General features: G+C 61.6%; 1 protein-coding gene across 1 annotated transcript; it reads right to left on the bottom strand.

The window, feature by feature from the left end:
• Positions 1-747: 747 nt before the first annotated feature.
• On the bottom strand, positions 748-17,098 carry LOC112989834 (nuclear receptor ROR-beta-like). The gene is made up of 10 exons (XM_026111204.2): positions 16,812-17,098; positions 9,889-9,974; positions 9,638-9,779; positions 8,676-9,089; positions 8,280-8,401; positions 7,749-7,881; positions 6,393-6,500; positions 6,029-6,139; positions 5,388-5,500; positions 748-4,865 (listed from the first exon to the last, which is right to left on the bottom strand). Exons 1-10 carry the CDS (start codon positions 16,816-16,818, stop codon positions 4,704-4,706), a joined length of 1,398 nt encoding a protein of 465 aa, XP_025966989.2. The 5' UTR covers positions 16,819-17,098; the 3' UTR covers positions 748-4,703.
• Positions 17,099-18,030: the final 932 nt, after the last annotated feature.

Genomic DNA, 18,030 nt, shown 5'->3' with positions numbered 1-18,030 from the left:
CCTATTTCTGGTTGTTCCCGGCTCCGAGCAGCAGCCAGGTTTTGTTACGCAACATGTAATTTGCAGGAACAAAGACGCATGAGCTGCAGAGTGGCAAGGGCTGGGGAGCCGGCAAGGAGGGACCCTGGGATTTGCTCGCCCTGCCGATACCAGGATGCGTTTTTCTTATTTTGCTCTGCTCCGCAGCCCCAACAACTTACGCTCCTGGCTCCGTCTTGGATGACTTCTGCCCCCCGGGGACATGACTGCTTTGGGTTTGCACAGCAAGTGGGGGGAGCTCGCCTCCAGGGGAGCTTTTCAGGGGGAAATGGGAATAAGATTTGCACTTTTAATACCCATAGGTACCATCTGCATCCTGATGGAGACGTGGTGGGGTTTCAGCGGCAGTTTCCCGAAAGAAGCCCTTTCCCAGACCCCAGGCATCCCCAGGCAGAGGATGCACGGCGGCAGCGTGCCACGTCCTCAGGAGAGCTCGAGCCCCAACGCACGTCCACGAGGGACAAATCCTGGCTCGGCCCTGGCTTACCAAGGTCCATAAGTGCGTGTTAAATTGAAGTGAACCAATAATACCTTAAAATTGCTAAAATTTAGCCTTGTGTGTAAATACTGTGCTGGATCATAGCTCTATTATGGCTTGGTCCGGAGCCAGCTCAAGCAAATTCAAGGCCTTTCACTGACTCTGAGGGGTTTGCTTCCAGCCTCACCGTTTGCTAAAATGCAGAATCACAGTCACTATTTCCAACAGTGTTATTTTTTACCTTGCAAAACAGACTTTATTTTTCTTCCCGTAAATTTTGTGCAATATACATCTATATGCCTATAGAATACACCTCAATAAAAAGTTATTCTTCCATACATTATATTACTTTTTATTTCATGTCATGAAAAATTCAGACAAAGCTTTTGTCCTTAAATAAACATTTCTCCCTCCCCTGCCCTCCCTTCCTAGCTGACTGGTCTGAAAGAGGAAGTTTTATTATTTAGTTATTTTCTTTTCTTTAAAAAAATAGAAATTACAATCTTACAAGACAGAACATTCAATGAGAACAGAAGCATGTTCCTAAGTCTAAAAAGTAAAACATTTCCATAAAACCTGTCAGTATCTACAGGTAGGTGTGTGAGGGGGTGTCAGATGGAAAAAATGTTCTCCATTTCTTCCTTTCATTCATATAGATAAAAAATACATAAAACCGACTGAAACTTTATATATTTTCTCTTTTGCACCAACATTCACAAGAATATATATTATATATATTTTATCCATTTTTTTATACACAGTGTGAGGGTTCTGGAGGTGGAAATGCAGACTCAGCTAAATTGCCATAGCAAACAAACGAACACAAAATTAATCTTCATCTGGAAAAGAGCAATCCCTCGCTGCTGAGGTCATCCCTCTAAAGGGAACCTTTACTTCGTTACCTTTTAAAATAAAGTGGCAAAATGTCTAGTGGGATGGAAACATTTCTCAGAGACGTTGAGGACCGAGCATCTAAACGAGTTTGTGGTCTCGGGGCTCCGATGTATCAGCTCCGCGGGCCGCGTGCAGCTCAGGTTGAGAGGAGAAAGGAAATCTCCCTGCTTTGGTCCCGGGCACCGCGCTGCAGCCAGGCAGGAGCGGAGGCGCGGGAAACTCCCACTGGCTCTAGGCTTGGACATTTTTACCTGTTCATCCGGGGTGTGCGTCCCTAAAAAACTTGATTTCCCCTTAACCATGCCGCTGCCTGTCCCCCCTGGCAGCGCTGGGGCCGGAAAGCGGTGGCTCTCACCGTGGGTGCAGGAAGGGACCTCGGCACCGCGGCCCCACGAGACTCGGCGCAAGCGCGCTGGGGGCAAGCCGAAAGCCTGGGTTGAAACCCGCACAAGTGCTGTGGGGCTTCGGCGTGCAGGGTCCAGCAGCCAGGGCGGCTGCGAAGGTAACCAGGCTCCTGAAACGACTCGCCCTCATTCGGCTCTCGGCAGGTGGTACCACAGACCTGGGCCCAAACTCCACTCCTGGTGAAAAACCAGTTTACACCCCCCCAAGAAATCATCTCACTAACAAGTCGGTTCCTTTAAAGAGAAGTTCAAAGTGCTGGTTCCTGCCATTCAACAGGTTGGGTTACAATGTCTAATACTTCCAGTCACCCTTCGATTCCCACACGGGCTTTTATTGCTCAGAATCCCAAATCTCTCCCATTACAGAGATGCTGTGTCGTAAGCAGGAAAGAAACGCAGCTCGTGGCGAGGGCTCAGTCTTTTCCCGATTTAAGGTGCTTTCTTGGTGTCTTTGCCGATGAAATGAAAACGGTGACGTGTACCATTGTGCATGTTGGCTGGCGAATACCGAGGATGTGAAGAAGGGTGTGTGCTTTTTTTCCGAACATTTCAGAACACCTGCAGCTCTTTCCACCGAGAAGGAGATCGCCGCCGTCCCGCAGAAACGGCAGACAAGACCCCTCCGCAAAGCATGTTCACTCTCTCGAGTGCTTTTCCCTAAGGCCTGTCTCCCCCAGGAGAGAGGAGCCAGGGAGCAAACGGTGCTGTTGGAAATGACTTTTAAAAAAGGCACAACCCTCAAGACGAAAAAGGCAATACTGACTTTTCACTTCTGTAAAGCTTTAGGATCCAAGGTTGGGGCGGGGAGGAAAGAAGCTCGGCACATCCCCACCCCTGCTAACACTGCGTCGGAGAACAAAGTATTGGCACTCAACACTGCAGCGGGCCACCGGGACGGTCAGCAGCCTTCTCGGGAGACACGGGGGCTCGGGGGCTGACGACATCGAGGGAAGAAAGGAGGCTGCCAAAATCTGATATGCTCCGATAAGCAGTTCTGACAGTGGTGGACAAAACCAGAAAGCGCACAGCCGCTGGGAAAACAGCGGAATTCCGAGGTTTTTTTTTCAGCTTTTCTCCGCAGAAATCCCATCAGCTTCCTGGCGAGTCTTCCCTGATTGAGTTTGGTCCATGTTCTCCCCTAGGAGATCTTTTAAGTGAAAGCATGAATATCTACCGCCATCGCTAATAAAGCTGCTCGTTTAGTTTACGGGGTGCAATTAGGGAGCTGACGGTTTTGGCTTTATGCTCGGCGATGATCTAAGCTGCTGGAGGATGTGGTTGTACGCATGAGAAATCAATGCAAAGCGGGGAAAGAACTTGGCAATTTAGCCCTTTGTCAGCAGAAATTGGGGCTGCCTTCTAGCGGGTTTTTTTCCCTTGTAGCTTTTGGCATTCGTTGCAGGAGGAGCAGGAACAGGGACTGAAAAAATCATCTGCAGAGCCTGGCGGGCGAATCCCTTGAGCGACCCAGCTGGCCACGGGCTATCGTAGCAGGGGAAGGAGCTGGCATCATTCCCCAGACAAAACCATCCGTGCTTCTCCTTCTGAGCCTCCCGAGCTTGGAGCAGTGGGTCTGGACTAGACCGCAACTTCCCAGGCAAGGAATAAGGACCTTTCCACTTCCCCCTGCCCCAAAAGGCAGTTTTTCCCCTTAAAATACCCCCCAGGTACTGCTAAATAGAGGAAATCCCAAAATACCAGTACCAAAGAGCTCCTCGAGGGAAAAACCTGGGTCCAACTCGACCTGCAGAAGAGGTGAAGACAGAGCTCCCCGCGGAGCCCGCTGCAGGAAGAGGGAACACGGCGGCAGGGTCGGCTCTAGGCTGGGAGGAGGAAAGGCCACAACAGCTACTCCGGGATGCCAAGATCACAGCAAAGATTTTCAGAGGTCTCTAAAAACTAAGTGCGACAGCCCGGATCCCCGAGAACCGCTGCTTGCAACGACACAAGGGAGCGGCGTGCGTCCTCCCGAGCCCCGAGCCGCTGCAGCAGCACGGCTCGAGGCAGCAGCCGGGAGGTGAGATTTGGCCACAATCACAAGGGCAAAGCCCCTCTCTTAGAGAAACCCTCCAGATCTGAAAAAACCCATGCGAGGCAGGCAGACCTGCCGAATCTGCTCCGAAACACGGTGCGGTCAGCCAGCCAGAGCAGGGAGGGGGCGGCTTGGCCGAGCAGCCTTGGCTGGACTTACCTTTGGCAAAGAGCTCATCAGAGGGCATGGAGACCCTGCAGAGCTTCTCCCTGCTGCATTGGGACCCCTTCCCCTCAAACCATCCTCCTCCACAAGGAGATCCAGTGCTGGATCTCCCTCCTTAGCGTGCAACTGGGTCTTATCTCCGGCTGTGCCGGGCGAGAAGGAATGAAGCAGAGCTTCTGCCTTGGGTCCAGCTGGGAGCAGAAAGCCACCCCCACCGGTCTGGCTCGCCCCTATCCGGACAAGCCTGCATTGCCCTTTCTTCTCCCAAGCTTTTGCCTTGTGTGTGTGTAAAAATAAAGATCAGAGATGGGCGGTGTGAGCCAGGACCTCGGGGAGGGCGGGCCACGGGTCCCTGTGCGTCGTGCCGCGAGCGTGGGCTGCATGCTCCACCGGGGTTCATGCACTTCGGGGAGGTGTCGGTACCTTACTACTTACAGGAGCATCTCCTCTCCCAAGTGGAGATTTCACATTCATTTCACTGGTATGGCAAAGTCAGGTTGCTTTTCCTTCAAGGTGCTTTACATTCAAGAGCTATTGCAATCCACAGCGAAGAAACGGGGCCTGGGAGCTACCCCGACCCCACAGGTTCTCTTGGGTTTGATTATTTGATTTAAATAAACTGCCCCAAACCTCTGAAGTTTAGTTCATCTCCAGACTTTGGGAACTAGAAGGGAGCTGGCCACCCCGAGCCTTAGCTCTCCCGTGGGTCGCTGTACTGAAGCTCCGAATTGAAAACCTCCTTATAGAGGGGAGGGAAGTTCATAGCGGTCTCCGGATGCAGGAGCCGGAAAAACTCCAACTTGTCCAAGTGCAGATTGCAAATCGTCTTCATCAAGGGTAGCTTGGAAACCATCTGCAGGGAAAGAAGGAGATGGAGCCAGTGAAAACTCAGTTCCTTGTCAGCCTTGCCTGGCGGTGGTATGGCCCATCCTTTGGAGCCATGGGAATGGATCTGGGGGGCTCCAGTGGCCACAGCTGCTTTGTTTTGGGTCATCTCACTGTCACTGCACAGCGCTGGTGGCTGCACCACAGCCTGGGCAGCAATGGACATTTCCCTAGATCTGGGCAGCCTGGGCGTGGATATCTCCACCTGCATGGTCTGGACCCCTCCTCTAATCCACAGAGACGCTCAGCGCTTGGAAGGAGAAACTCTCCTCCTCTGGCAGGTCCCAAGGATCACTAAGACTTGCCTGTGCGTGCAGAACCAGCTCTGGTAGAGCCACCTGCACTGGGCATGGCTAAGATGAAAGCCACCCCACAACTTGTCCACCAGCTCAGCTTCAGAGGTGTCCCCATGCCCAGTTTGAGCCAGGCATACAAAGACTGCTCCTGCCCAGGCCAGGCTCCCCGCACCGCTCGCGCCCAGCACCATTACCTTTGAGAGCTTGTCCTCAGCGGAGTGTTTCTTCTGGATCTCGTGCTGCAGGGCTATGTAGATCTTGTCCTGGAGCTTCTGCACCTTCTTGGACTCTGTCAGCCAAGGGCGATCTAGGGGAAGACCAGCCATGACCCAGTCAGCGCTACAAAGGGGATCTCCATCCGGCATGGCACATTGCACATCCCTCTTAACAGACCTTCCCGCTCTTCAGTACATTTTGGGGATGGCTGATCAACCCCGCATGCCCTCTGCACCGCCTGACATCTCCCCAGTCCCAGCCCTGGTGTCGGGACGCTGAGGCCTCTAGCATCAGCTGGGTTTTAAGGTTCCCCAGACTTTCCCAGCTCCTCTCCCGTCCGTGCCCTCAGCAGTTTCCCGAGCAAAGTTCAGGCACCTCCCCGGTGGATGGCATGGAGCCCACGGCCAAAGGTCCTGCACCTGCTGAAGAGTCTGGGCAGGACCTAGATGAGTTTTCCTCACCCTCCTTCCCCAGCAATGACTTAGACCTGCTGCTGAAGAAGTTCTCCCCACTGAGATTTAAGGGTGGCCTCTCCCCAGACACCCACCCGCAGCCAGTGCCAGGGCTCGGGGCATCGCAGCAGCAGCGTGCAACCCATGTGCCCCATGTCCCCACTCACCCGGGGAGAGTAGGACAGCAGCTGTGAAGAGGGCGAGCTCTTCGTCCGACAGCTGGAGCCTGCACAGGTTCCTCCCCAGCTCGAAGACGGCGCTGATGAGGTCGTCGCAGCCTAACGGGGACACGGGGGAGAGGGGCACGTCATGGCTCCACGTGGCCAGGTGTCCCCCCCCCGCCCGTCAGGCGATGCCAGTGGCACCCAGGGCTCTGCACGCTGGTGGACACTAGATGGGAAACCTGGGTTGTCCCCAGGCGTGGAGATGCTGCGGTGCAGCAGAAGCCGGGCTGCAAAGCCCATCCCCTCCCCACCTGGGCATCAGAAGGAGAGGAAAGCCCCGAAGGAGAGGGACCGAAGCAACCCTTACCGAGCGATTTGAACATCTGCACGCCGCCGTACTTGCCCTCGAAGAGCACGGTGTTGTTCAAGGGGTTGAACGCGCGGATCATGCGGATGAGAAGCACCTCCAGGCACCCTGGCGTAGCGCAGGGACAGCAGACGGGGAGGGGAGGGTGGGGAGGAGGGTGTTTCCGTGGTCCCAGGACCAAAGAAAAGAAAGAAAAAAGCCCCCAGTGCAAGTTGGAAGTCAAAATTGTTAATTCCCAAGAGCAAAACGTTTAGTAAAATAAATCCAATTTGAGGTTTGAGGGTTTTTTTCCCCCCCAGGTTTCCAATTGCGACCACAATATTTCACCAAGGGGAAATACCCAGGCATTTAGCATCCAGAAGCAGAGGGCGATCGATGGAGCACCGAGAGAGGGTGAAAACAAAAAAACCAAACCAACAAAACACAGAAGGAAGAAACAAAGAAACTGGTCAAACTCTGGCAGCCCCGGGCTGGGGCTACGGCACTGTGCTGGGAGCTGGGGACACGCAGGGACGGCACGTGGCACCGGGGCAGGGACGTGGCCAGGGCGTACGCCTGCACCCCTGCTTTGCTCCTATAGAAACTGCGGCTGAAACAACATTCCGGTTTCTGCAACGTTTCCCTTCCAAAGGTCTCAGGGCTTTAGGGAAAACGTCACGTCTCTCAGAGGTTTCCCAGGGAAACTTCCGTCCCGGTGCAAAAGCACTTTCCGCTCTCCAGAAAACCCATGTTTCGAAAGATGGATTGCAACAAGCTTCAGCCCCCCCAGCACCGGGGAAGCCGGCGAGGCAGGGCTGACGCGTTACTACCCTGAGCCCTGGGGCTCCCAGGCCCTGCCCCAAACCTGGCACCTCTTGGGGGGAATGTCAAAGCGTTTTTCTTCTTTTCTCTGGATTTTTCCCCTTTTTCTGCTCAGGGAAGAGGACGAACATCAAAAATGGCTTTTTAATCCCCCCCTGGAAACAATGCCAGTTTTTAAGGTGATTTGCAAACCTCTCCTGGCGCAGAAATGCTTTTTTACCAAAACCCATTTTGGTCCTGGTTTCCAGGTGATGTTTGGTTGAGGATGAGCATGGAGAAAAGGCCAATCCCCGTATCCCTCTCTATACCACTGCCTTTTAAAAGGACCTTGAAGCCCTCCCGTGAGCGGTACCCTCTCCCCGGTACCCGAGCATCCCATGCTGGCTGCCCCGGCAACGTCACCGAGGCCGAGAAGAAACCATCGGAAAGGCGAAGGGGACCAAAGCAACAGGGACGGGGGGCTCGGACACGCTCGGGGGGGGGGGGGGAATCCCAAAAGGAGAGCGTGAGCCGTGCGGAAAAGCCGATACGAGGAGCGGGGCGCCCGGCTCTTACCGGCTTTGAGGAGGATGATTTGGTCGTTCTGGCAGAGCTCCATGAAGCCGTCGATGCGCTTGGCGAACTCCACCACGTACTGGATGGCGTTGGAGATCTGCAGCGAGCACTGCTGCCACATGGCCTCGCAGCTCTGCAAGCACGGCGGGGACGTCACCCCTCTCGCCCTGGGCTCGCTGTCCCCCCACTTGTCCTAGGCTTGTCACCCCCCCGTCATCCCAGGCTCGCTGTCCCCTCTGTCACCCCCGGCTCCCTGTCCGCCCCATCTCCCCATTGCACGGAGCCGGGAAGGGGCTCGGGGATGTCCTCCGGTGCTGTGCCACCCAAGGGTGGTGGCACTGGGATGCCAGGGACGTGACACGCCACCCACGAACCTCCCCCCACCAGCCCAAACAGCGAGCTTTCGCGGCATCCCGAAGCACCAAGGACCCCTCATCCTCCTCGCCTTCATCCCTGCCTCAGCACCGGGAGCCGCTCCGGGGCCCCGCGCGTCCCCGCGGAGGGACGGAGGGTGACGGCGGCGGCTCTCACCTTGCTCTGCAAGGCGCGGAGCTCCTCCGGGGAGTACAGCGTCCACGCCAGCCGCTTGAGCTCCTCCGTCGTGTACTGGCACGTCTCCAGGTGGGACTTGACCACGTTCTGGGCGACTCGGTCTGCAAGGCGAGGGCAGCGGCCGGTGGCAGCGGGCCGGTGAGCCGGGGGCCATCGCCCCGGGTGGCCCCTGCCGTCCCCAAGGGCTGCGGGGACCCAGGACCGGAGGGGTCGGGGGGGAAAGGGGCTCCCGTGGGGCGTAACGGGGATCTGAGGCCAGCGGAGACGGGGATGGGGCAGCTCTGCCCAGCCACCGGTGCACCGAGCTGCCTCAGAGCTCAGCCCGGAAGAGGCAAAAGAGCGGGGTTCGGGGTCGGGGCGGCCGCGGGCGCTCACCGATCTCGAGGACGGAGATCTCGGCGGCCAGCTGGCTGCCCTCCAGCGCGCCGTGCGCCAAGAGGGCCGGCTCCAGCATCAGCTCGTAGATGGACTCCTGCTTGATGAGCGCGGCCTCGGCCACGTCCAGGCTGGAGGGGTCGGGCGAGGGCTGCGCCGAGGCCAGCAGGTCGAGGTTGTAGTAGGTGCTGCCGCCGTCCGGGGTGAGCGGGAAGTCGAAGAGGAGCCCGTCGGACAGGGTGGAGATGTCGTCCAGGTCGGAGAGGCCGCTGCTCACGCTGGTGGTGTAGACGCGGCTCAGCGGCTCCGGCTCATCCTTGGGCACGCCGCTCTGCTCCTGGCTCTGCTGGTGCTTCTGCACCTCGGCGTAGAGGCTGTCCCGCTGCTTCTTGGACATGCGGCCGAATTTCACCGCTGCCCCGGGGAGGCGAAAGCGGCCGGGTTAGGGGGGCTTTGCCCCGGCCAGCCGGGACCGGGGGCCGCCCACCCAGCAAGGACCGGACGAGCCGCGGGGTCCCGGCTCGGAGGAGCTCCTCGTTCGGGGGTTTATAAGCCCGGATGCATGCAACCCCCCCGCAGCGATTTTGGGTCAAACCGAGCAAAACCGATTTCCATTTTCCTATAGGAAACGCAAAAGCTGTGGTTTAACCCCTTCAGCACCACTCCCACGCGGCTCTAAGCTCACGTTTCAGTGGCCGTGTCGGTGGGAATGGTCCGCGGGTTTTTCTTCCCAAATACCCAAACCAGAACATCTCCAAACCCCCCAAACCAAAGTTTTGGGTCTTCAGCTGTTTTTTAACCCAACCTTTCCAGGGCCAAAACCAGTCATTGGGTGGCTCCGGCCTTGAGGAAGACCTCGATGTCCCGAAACGCCGTTTTCGCCCCGCTCCCCCTTTCCTCCGCGGGTGCCGTGCGGGGGGTCCCGGGGGTCCCGTGCGGGGGGTCCCGGTGCCGCCACTCACCGTCCCGCGACATGCCCAGCGCCAGGCATTTCTGCAGGCGGCAGTGCTGGCAGCGGTTGCGGTTGGTGCGGTCGATGAGGCAGTTGCGCTGCCGGGAGCAGGAGTAGCTGGCGTTGTTCTGCTGGCTCCTCCGGAAGAAACCCTGCGGGGGACGGCGGCGGGTTTTGGGGGGGGGCCCGGCAGAGACGGGGGGGCGGCGGCGGCGGCCCACGCGGGAGAGGGGGGCACGCGAGCCCCGCGGCACCGCTCACCTTGCAGCCTTCGCAGGTGATGACGCCGTAGTGAATCCCCGAGGACTTGTCTCCGCAGATCTTGCAGGGGATCACCTCGATTTGGGCTGCGGTGGCGGCGGGGGGGGGACACAAAATGGGGGTGGTTAGCGATGGTCTCTGCCCAAGGGACCGGGCAGAAGGGCGTCCCGCCGGGACGGTGACCGCGCGGCGCTGAGCCCCAGGGAAACCCCATGCGGTGCCCCCATCCTCTCCAGCAGTGATATGGGCAAAAAAAAACCCTTTTCGGGGCATAAAAGCAACAGGATCCCCCACATTTGTGCACCATCCCTCCCTGAATCTGCTTGCAGCATCAGCCCCCTCTTTTCCCACCCGGCACGTGCATTTTGGGGGTCCCTCTGGAGCCAGGCAGCAGGAGGAGAGCGGGTGCCCCGCGGCCCCCCCCCGGCCCCCCACAAAGCCCAGGTGAAAGGCACAGCAAGCCAGAGCCGGGGAGGCAAGAAAAACATGCCAGAGCCAAACCTGCAGCCCCCCAGGACGCCTGGGCCCTCACTTATGCCCCTGGGAGCTGCTTTCCCGCATCCCTTCTCCATCGATCTGGCCCCCCCCCGCTCCCATCCGGCGGCTCCGGGTCCCGGCCCCCTTCCCCCAGCAGCGCCGCAAATCCGCTCGCCCGCCCGCGCTGAGCCGCTAATAGGCTTCGTCGTCCTCCTCGTCCTCGGGCCTCGTACGTGCCGCCGAGCATCTCCGCGGCCTCTAATCCCCCCCCCAAACTGCTGGCCTCAGGGCGCTGCGCTCGAGGGGGCTCCGCACCCATGTTGGGTTATTTAAAATCTCCCGGGTCCTTGCAAATCCCCGGCTCAGGTGATTCCCTTCTGCCCGGACAGCTGCTTCTCTGCGCCGGAGGTGGGGTTTTTTTTGGGGGGGGGGGGGGGGGGTCGCTCTGGATGGCTGCAGCCCGCAGGAGGCTGCGTTGTGGCCGGGGAGCGCGGAGGGAGGATGCACAACCGGGGGCTCACGCCGAGGTTTGCACCGGGGATTTGCCGTGTATTGATTTCCCGGCTGGGCAGAGGGAGGTTTCGAAGAGGTCGGCACCGGCCGCCCTGCACACGGGGGTCCTGGGGGTCCCCGGGGGTCCCCGGCTGCCCACGGGGACCCCGCTTTGCCCGGCTGTTGCCTCCATCACCCGGCAGCGAGTAGTGCCCTGCTTGCCCCCGCCGGTTTGGCCAGGCTCGCTCAGCCCAAGCAGCCCAAACGCTCCGGCCAGATCCTGCTCCCCGTTCCCTGCGTGACTCCGGGGCTCAACACCCATCCCGAGGGCCCTGGAGGAGGCGGGGTGGCCTCAACGGCCAGGGAAAGAGGTCCCAGGAGCTGATGCGCTCCCTCTGCTTTCCCGGAGCACGTTATATTCCCATTGTATTCCCACTGGATTCCCGTTCCCATTGGATTCCCATTCCCATTAGATTCTCGTTCCCATTAGATTCCCATTGTATTCCCATTCCCATTGGATTCCCATTCCCACTGGATTCCCATTCTATTCCCATTCCCACTGGATTCCCATTCCCATCAGATTCCCATTCCCATTCCCATTGGATTCCCATTGGATTCCCATTCCCACTGGATTCCCATTCCCATTGGATTCACATTCTATTCCCATTCCCATTGGATTTCCATTCCCATTGCATTCCCATTCTATTCCCATTCCCACTGGATTCCCATTCCAATTGGATTCACATCGGATTCCCATTCCCATCGGATTCCCATTCTATTCCCATTCCCATTGGATTCCCATTCCCATTGGATTCCCATTCTATTCCCATTCCCACTGGATTCCCATTCCCATTGGATTCACATCGGATTCCCATTCCCATCAGATTCCCATTCCCATCGGATTCCCTCCAAAGGCCAAGACACCCCCAAACATTCCAGCTCCCGCTGTCCCTGACACCGCCGCCTCCTCCGGCCATGCACCGCGGGAGAGCTGTGCCAGCGCCGGAGCCCCGTCCCTCTCCCGTCCCACCCGGAGCCCCGCGAGCTGCTCCGGCCCCGGCAGCGAGGCAGCCGCCCCGTCCGGACCCGCGTGGGCTGCCAGCGCCGGAGCCGCCCCCGGCAGGAAGCGGCGCTCCTTACGCAACGTAATTGCAGCCGCCGGGAACGCCGGGTGATGCATCCTCGAGTCGCGCCTCGCCCTGCCGCCCGATGCTCCCTTCCCCCAGCGATCACCGCACCACGCGCCCGGCGGCCGCCCGGCCCGGCGTGGCCCGCCTGCACCCGAGCCCGTGCCGGGCTGCCGCGGGTCCAAAAGGCGCCTGCCGAGCCGGCCGCTGCCCCCGCGGCCGGAGTCCAAGGCTGCGGCGGAGCCGCGTTCAGCCGTCGCGGTCGGCACGTCCGCCCTGGAAAGCCGCGCCGGCGGGGTCGCTTCACCCGGGGCGTTAAACCCTCCCACGGGCGATACCCCTGCAGGGGCGGCTGCTGGGCAGAGTTAAGGTTATTTAGGGAAAAACACTCCCAGCCTCGGTGTTTTGAAGCTGGGCATTAACTCGCCCCATCCAGCCTTTCAAATGGTCGTAAAGCAAAAAAAAGGGGAACCCCCCCCCCCCCCCCATGACCGATTATTTCCATGCCAGGAGCCTCTTCGGGCTCTAATTGGGAATATTGCATCCCGGTAATAAGCATGTGCTAACGAAGAGCACCTGACAGCCTAATAGGAGCTCAGGCCCGAGCGACTGACGTGGAGATACGGCCTCAGCGCCGGCTTTAGGGCAATTAAAGCCGAAAACAGCTTTTAATTGCCGCTTTGGCCATAACTCCTGGCTGAATCACGGCGGGGGCTCCGGGCGCCCGGCTTGGCCCTGTTGGCACATCCCCGGCAGCGAGTGACCACGGGAAACCGGCACCCGGTGCCTCTCTGAAAAGCCAAATCGGGGTTTTCCCCCCCGTGAGTGTGTCTCGGCCCCAAATCGCTGCACGCGCCGGTGCCCCCCCTCCAGCCCCAGGCAGGGTCAGGCGAGAGGAGCTGCGGCGGAGGGACCCCGCGGGCCCCAGCCGGGCTGCAAAACCCCTTTATCCCCTTTTTCCAAGGGAGCAAAAACTTCCCAGCAGGGAGACAGGAAAAAAAAAATGCCAAAGGGCTGAAAATAAATAAATAAAACAGCCCAGCTGGCAATTAAAATGTCCTCGCTGCGGTATTTGCTCTCCTCCCACTGTAAATACGTCTTGCCTAACTCCAGGCCTGCTGGCATCGGCCGCGGCGCTTATATAACCGGGGCGCGGGGGCCCGAGCGCGCCGGCCGTCATTGGCGCCGCGGCCCGTCGCTCAGCACCGGCCCCGCTCTGCCGTAATCCTGCCCTACTGACACACTTTCGGCTCAGCGCCGCGCTTGTGTAACGCCGGCCCCGTTAACCCTTCCCGCATCCCCGGGGAGGCACCGTGCCGGGATGCGGGAAGGTCCCCAGTGCGGTGATGCTCTGCTGCCTGGGCCCTTCCCAAAAATTGCAGCGGCTGCTTGCTCGTGTCCGGGTGCTTCCTCCGGGCACGGCGTGCCCGGATCCGGCTGAGCATCACGGTGTGCCGGGACCCTCCTCTTCCTCCGCCCCCGGGGGCGAATGTCCCCGCTCTCAGCCCAAACCTGGGCGGGCTGCCGGGGCGCGTGCTGTCCTGTCACCACCCGCCACGTGCCGGGGACGCGGCTCGCCCCGGTGTCGCCTCTCGCCGCAGCGGGTGGCACCCCATAAATCTCAGCACCCCATAAATCTCAGTGCTCCATAAATCTCAGCGCCCCAATAAATCTCAGCGCCTCACTCGGGCCCAAAGTTCCCGTGGCTTCGCTGCTACCCCGGCTCGGCCTCGGCGCTCACCCCGTCCGGCCCCACTCTGGGGATGCTGCCAGGGTTAATTAACCCCCCCCCAGTGTTTCATGGCATGCCGTAATTCCCAAACTGCCCGGATTCAGGATCCAGGGGGCCAACACGGGTGGGAGACGTGTGGCGCGTGGGGGGCTAGCGGCCACGGGCGCTCGGAGCAGGGCAGCGCGAGGGTTTGGGCGGCTGGATGCGGCCGCGACGTCGATGCCGGAGGCTGCGCGGGAGCCTGGGGCGGGCACGACCCCCTCGCGCCGGGGACGGGACCTTCGCCGGCCGAAGCGGAGCACGGCCAGGGCGCGATGGCTCCCGGGGGCTGGGACCCCGTAGCCGTCCCCATCCCGGCTCTCCGCCCTCCTCTCCGGCGGCAGCATCCGGGCGCGCGGCTCCCCCGGGCCGGCTGCCTCGTTACCCCGCAGCCCCGCTGGGAAGTAGGTCTGCGCCCCGCACGGCTCCCGCGGATCGATGGCGCCTCCGGGTGCGGAAAGCCGGGGGGATTAGCGGCAGAGCTCCCTCGCCGCCCGCCCGAGGGCACGGCCGTCCCCTGTCCCCACTGTCCCCCGGGGGGACAGGGAAGGACACGGCAGCTCCGGGCTTTGCCGGCCGAGCAGCAAACCCGCGGGCTGCAGGGCCGGGAGCAGCCCGGGGAGACGTCAGCCCTTGCTAGCGGCTCCGGTCGTGCCGCTCCGCGGCGAGCCGGCCTCGCTGCCTAATTAGCCTCGATTAGGTTTCGCTAAAGCGGCCGCCGGCCTCTGGGTACGGGTGTCATCGGAAAGAAAAACAAAAGGGAATTATCAGCCGGCCAGATCTGCCGTTTGCTCGGCCTCCATGAGCACCCGGCAGCTCCGCCGCAGCACTGCTGCACCCAAAGCAGCACCCCGGGGCGCCCAGCACCCTCCCGCGGCCCGGGCACCTCCCCGCGGGTGCCAAATTTTGGATATCGCGGCTGGCAGATCCCCCGCTCCGCGGCCGCCTGAGGACAGCGGCGCTGGGCCCCGGCGAGCTCGGCACCTCCCGGCAGCCAAACTCGCGGGGCAAAGTTCGGGCGCGGGGCCGCGGGGGTAATGACGGAGGTGCCGCAGCCCGGCACGGCCCATCGAGCTGCGAGCAGGGAAACTCGAGTCATGCAACCGCGCCGAGCCCCGGCCGGTCCCGCAGCGGAGCGGAGCCCGGCTCCGGGCAGGGAGCGCCTGGAAATTTTCGGTCCCGGGTGCCGCAGGCTCTGGGACTAAGCTGGGAAGCTAAATCGGGGGGGAATTATCTCCGCTGGGGCTAAATAAAGGCCCTGAGAGCTGCTCCGCTCGCTACATCCAATAAACGCTGGGCGATTTAGCTTTAAATAGCCTCCGCCGAGTTCAACGCTGAACGCGCTGCGCGGGCGAGCGGGACGCGCCGGGGCGGGCAAACGGCTGCCCCGCGAGGGACTCGGAGGTTGGCGCTTGCCTCCTCCGCGGTGGCCGCTGTCCCCGTCTCATCCGGCCCCGGGGCATCGCGAGCACCCTGCTCCGTCCCAGCCGGTCCCCGGGGCTGGGAGAGGCGGCTCGAGCCCATGGGATGTGCGGGAACGGCTTCCCACGGCCCTTTCGCGCCCCGGCGGGCGGCTGGGCACCGTCGGCCGCGCGACGCTGGCCTCCTCGCCCGCCCGAGCCTCCGCACACCGCCGTCGAGGCGGGCGAGGAAGCTCCTCCTCCGTCCTCTCTGATTTTCCAATGACAGATCTAGGTCACTAGGACAAGCCGGCAAGGCTGCCGGGCCCAGCGCACGCTCGTCGCCACGCCGCGCTCAAAACAAGCGGCCGGCCGGGCTCGGCAGCCCCGAGGATTTATTCGAGGCGAAGCCGCCGCGCCTCCGCGCCGGAAAAAAGAAGGAGCTAAACAGAGCCGCCGGGGCGGAAACATCCAGCGCGAATCAATCCGGCGCCGGTCGGGACCGCGGGAAAAAAGCTCCCGGCGGGCTCAAACGCCGCGAGCGCAGAGCCCGACGGGTCGCTTGGCCCTCGGTTAAAGCCGCGCACGACGGAGCCACCGGCAAGTCAAAAAAAAGCAGCAAACTCTGCCGAGCTGCTAATTAAGCCCGGCGTCGAGCCGGGCACCGGGCGAGCGCGACGTAGGAGCTAGGTGTCGTTATTAATTAGCAGGGCGTTAATGCCGCGCTCGGATACCCGGGGACGTGGCGCGGCGGGGGGCTGCACTGCTCCTCGCGTGGACCCGACGGCACCCAAACCCAGGGCGACGCGCAGCCTGAGGAGCTCCAGCCCGGAGACGTCTAGCCCTATAGGCACGTATAGATGTGCACGCACACGCTGGGACTTGAAACAACTCCGCCGAGCAGATGCCGGGGGAGCCGAAAGGCTCAGGCGAGGCAGACGACTTAAAACAGCTTTAAAAGGGGGAAAAAAACCCCTAAGCGTGTAATGTCACGGTCACGCTCCGAGCGGCTCCGGCAGCGAAGGGGGCACCGAGAGCCACTGCGTCACCGGAGCAGAGCTGGCGCCCGCCGTCTCCATCCCGCGGGACCCTTCCCACGCCCCCCCCCCCATGCATTGCTTTCAGTAAAAAAAAAGGAGAAACTAGGGACTGTATTTAACAACAAATCCTCGGGCAAAATAAATAGAGGGATAACTAAGAAGTCTCGCAGGCAGCGGTTTTGGAGCGGCTCGCACGCAAATGCTGGGGCCGGGGGGAGAGGAGCACCCCGAAACGACGGCTCGGCCCCCCCCCGCGCCTGCCCCAAAGCCGCAAATCCGCGACCCCACCGCGGGGGGGGGGGGGGGAGAAAAAAAAAAGGAAAGGAAAAAAAAATCAAATCGTAGTGGGAGCAACATATTGAAAAGGAGATTAAGGGGTTTATGGCGAGGAAAAGCTTAAGCGGGGGCTAAGCCGGCATGGAAAATGAAGCAAAATAAACACGACTTTGATTCCCGCTGGGGGGGGGATCTGGGGAGAAGCGAGAGCGGGCGCATAGCGGGGTGTCCCGGTCCCCCCCGGCGGGGCAGATGTCGGGGTGCCCCTGTCCCCCCCCCCCCAAGTCCCTGTCCCCCCTCCCGGGACAGCTCTGGCAGCGGGCAGAGCCGCGGCGCTCACCTCGCATCGTGGCTGGCGGCGATCAGCAGCGCGCCGGGGAGCTCATGGGAGCGGGCAGCGGCGTCCTGCAGCGGGCGGCCCCGGTCCCCGTCCCCGTCCCCGTCCCCGTCCCCGTCCCCGTCCCGGCTCCGGTCCCCGCTCCGGCCCCGGAGCGCGGCGGGACGCGGCGGCGGCGGCGGCCCCGGGAGGCACCGGGCAGCACCGGGAGGCACCGGGCGGCTCTGGCACCTGCCCCTCCGCGGCGCCGCTGACCCACTTCTGCCCGAGCATGTGGCCGTTCACATGACGAGCCCGCCGCCGGCCCCGCCCCCCCAAATCGGTTTCACTTCGAGCCCCGCCTCCCCCCCTTCCTCCCCCCTCATCATCCTCCTCCTCCTCCTCCGCCGCCGCCGCCGCCCCGGTGCCCGCTCGGGCTCTGCCCCGGCTTCGTGCGGCCGCGGGGCTCGAACCCGCGCGCGGTGCTCGGCGCTGCGCAGGGGCATCGGCGCTGCGCCCTGGGTGCTCGGCGCTGCACAGCGGGGAACAGGCGCTGCCCGCGGGGTGCTCGGCGCTGGGTGCTGCGTGCTGGGTGCTGCAGGTCGGGTGCTCGGCGCTGCGCGCTGGGTGCTGTGCACGGCAGCAAGGCACTGCCCGCTCGGTCCTGCCCGCTCATGCCGTTCCCCGTACGGCCCCGCTCGCCTCCCCGCAGCGCCCACCCCGGGTGCCCCGCTCGGCCGGTGGGACGGGTGCCCGCGGGCAGGACGCTCCCCTGGCGCCCGGGTCCCCGGTGAAGGCGCAAACACGCGGCGTTGGCGTTGGTGAAATCCCCTTTTGCTGCAGCGCCGCGGGGTCGCCCAGGGCTGGAGCCGGAGGAGCCCGTTGCATCGCCCGGGACTGAGAGTCCGTGTAAAGTTTGGGTGCTAAAACCAGCTGAATGTCTGCCCAAGCTGCACCCGAGCAGCATCACCCACCGCATCCCGGCACCGCCGGCATCCCGGCACCACCAGCACCCCCACACCCAGCATCCTGGCGTTCCTCTTTGCTCCAGGCTCCGGGAGGGATGAGCAAATGATTCCCCAGGAGGAGCCGAAAGCCAAATTTGGAGGTGGAAAGGAGTGACACCTCCGAGATGGCAGGCTGGATCCCGAAGCGGCGGCGGCGAAGGAAGAGCCCCGAGAGGGGAGAGCATCCGCCACGGACACGGGAGCAGCCCCGGACACGGACGCAGCCCCGCGGTGGG

The sequence above is a fragment of the Dromaius novaehollandiae genome, chromosome 25, assembly GCF_036370855.1.
Source record: "Dromaius novaehollandiae isolate bDroNov1 chromosome 25, bDroNov1.hap1, whole genome shotgun sequence".
In the NCBI taxonomy this organism is placed as follows: domain Eukaryota; kingdom Metazoa; phylum Chordata; class Aves; order Casuariiformes; family Dromaiidae; genus Dromaius; species Dromaius novaehollandiae.
Note: the sequence above shows the minus strand (reverse complement) of the source record. Positions and strands in the feature narration are given on the sequence as shown.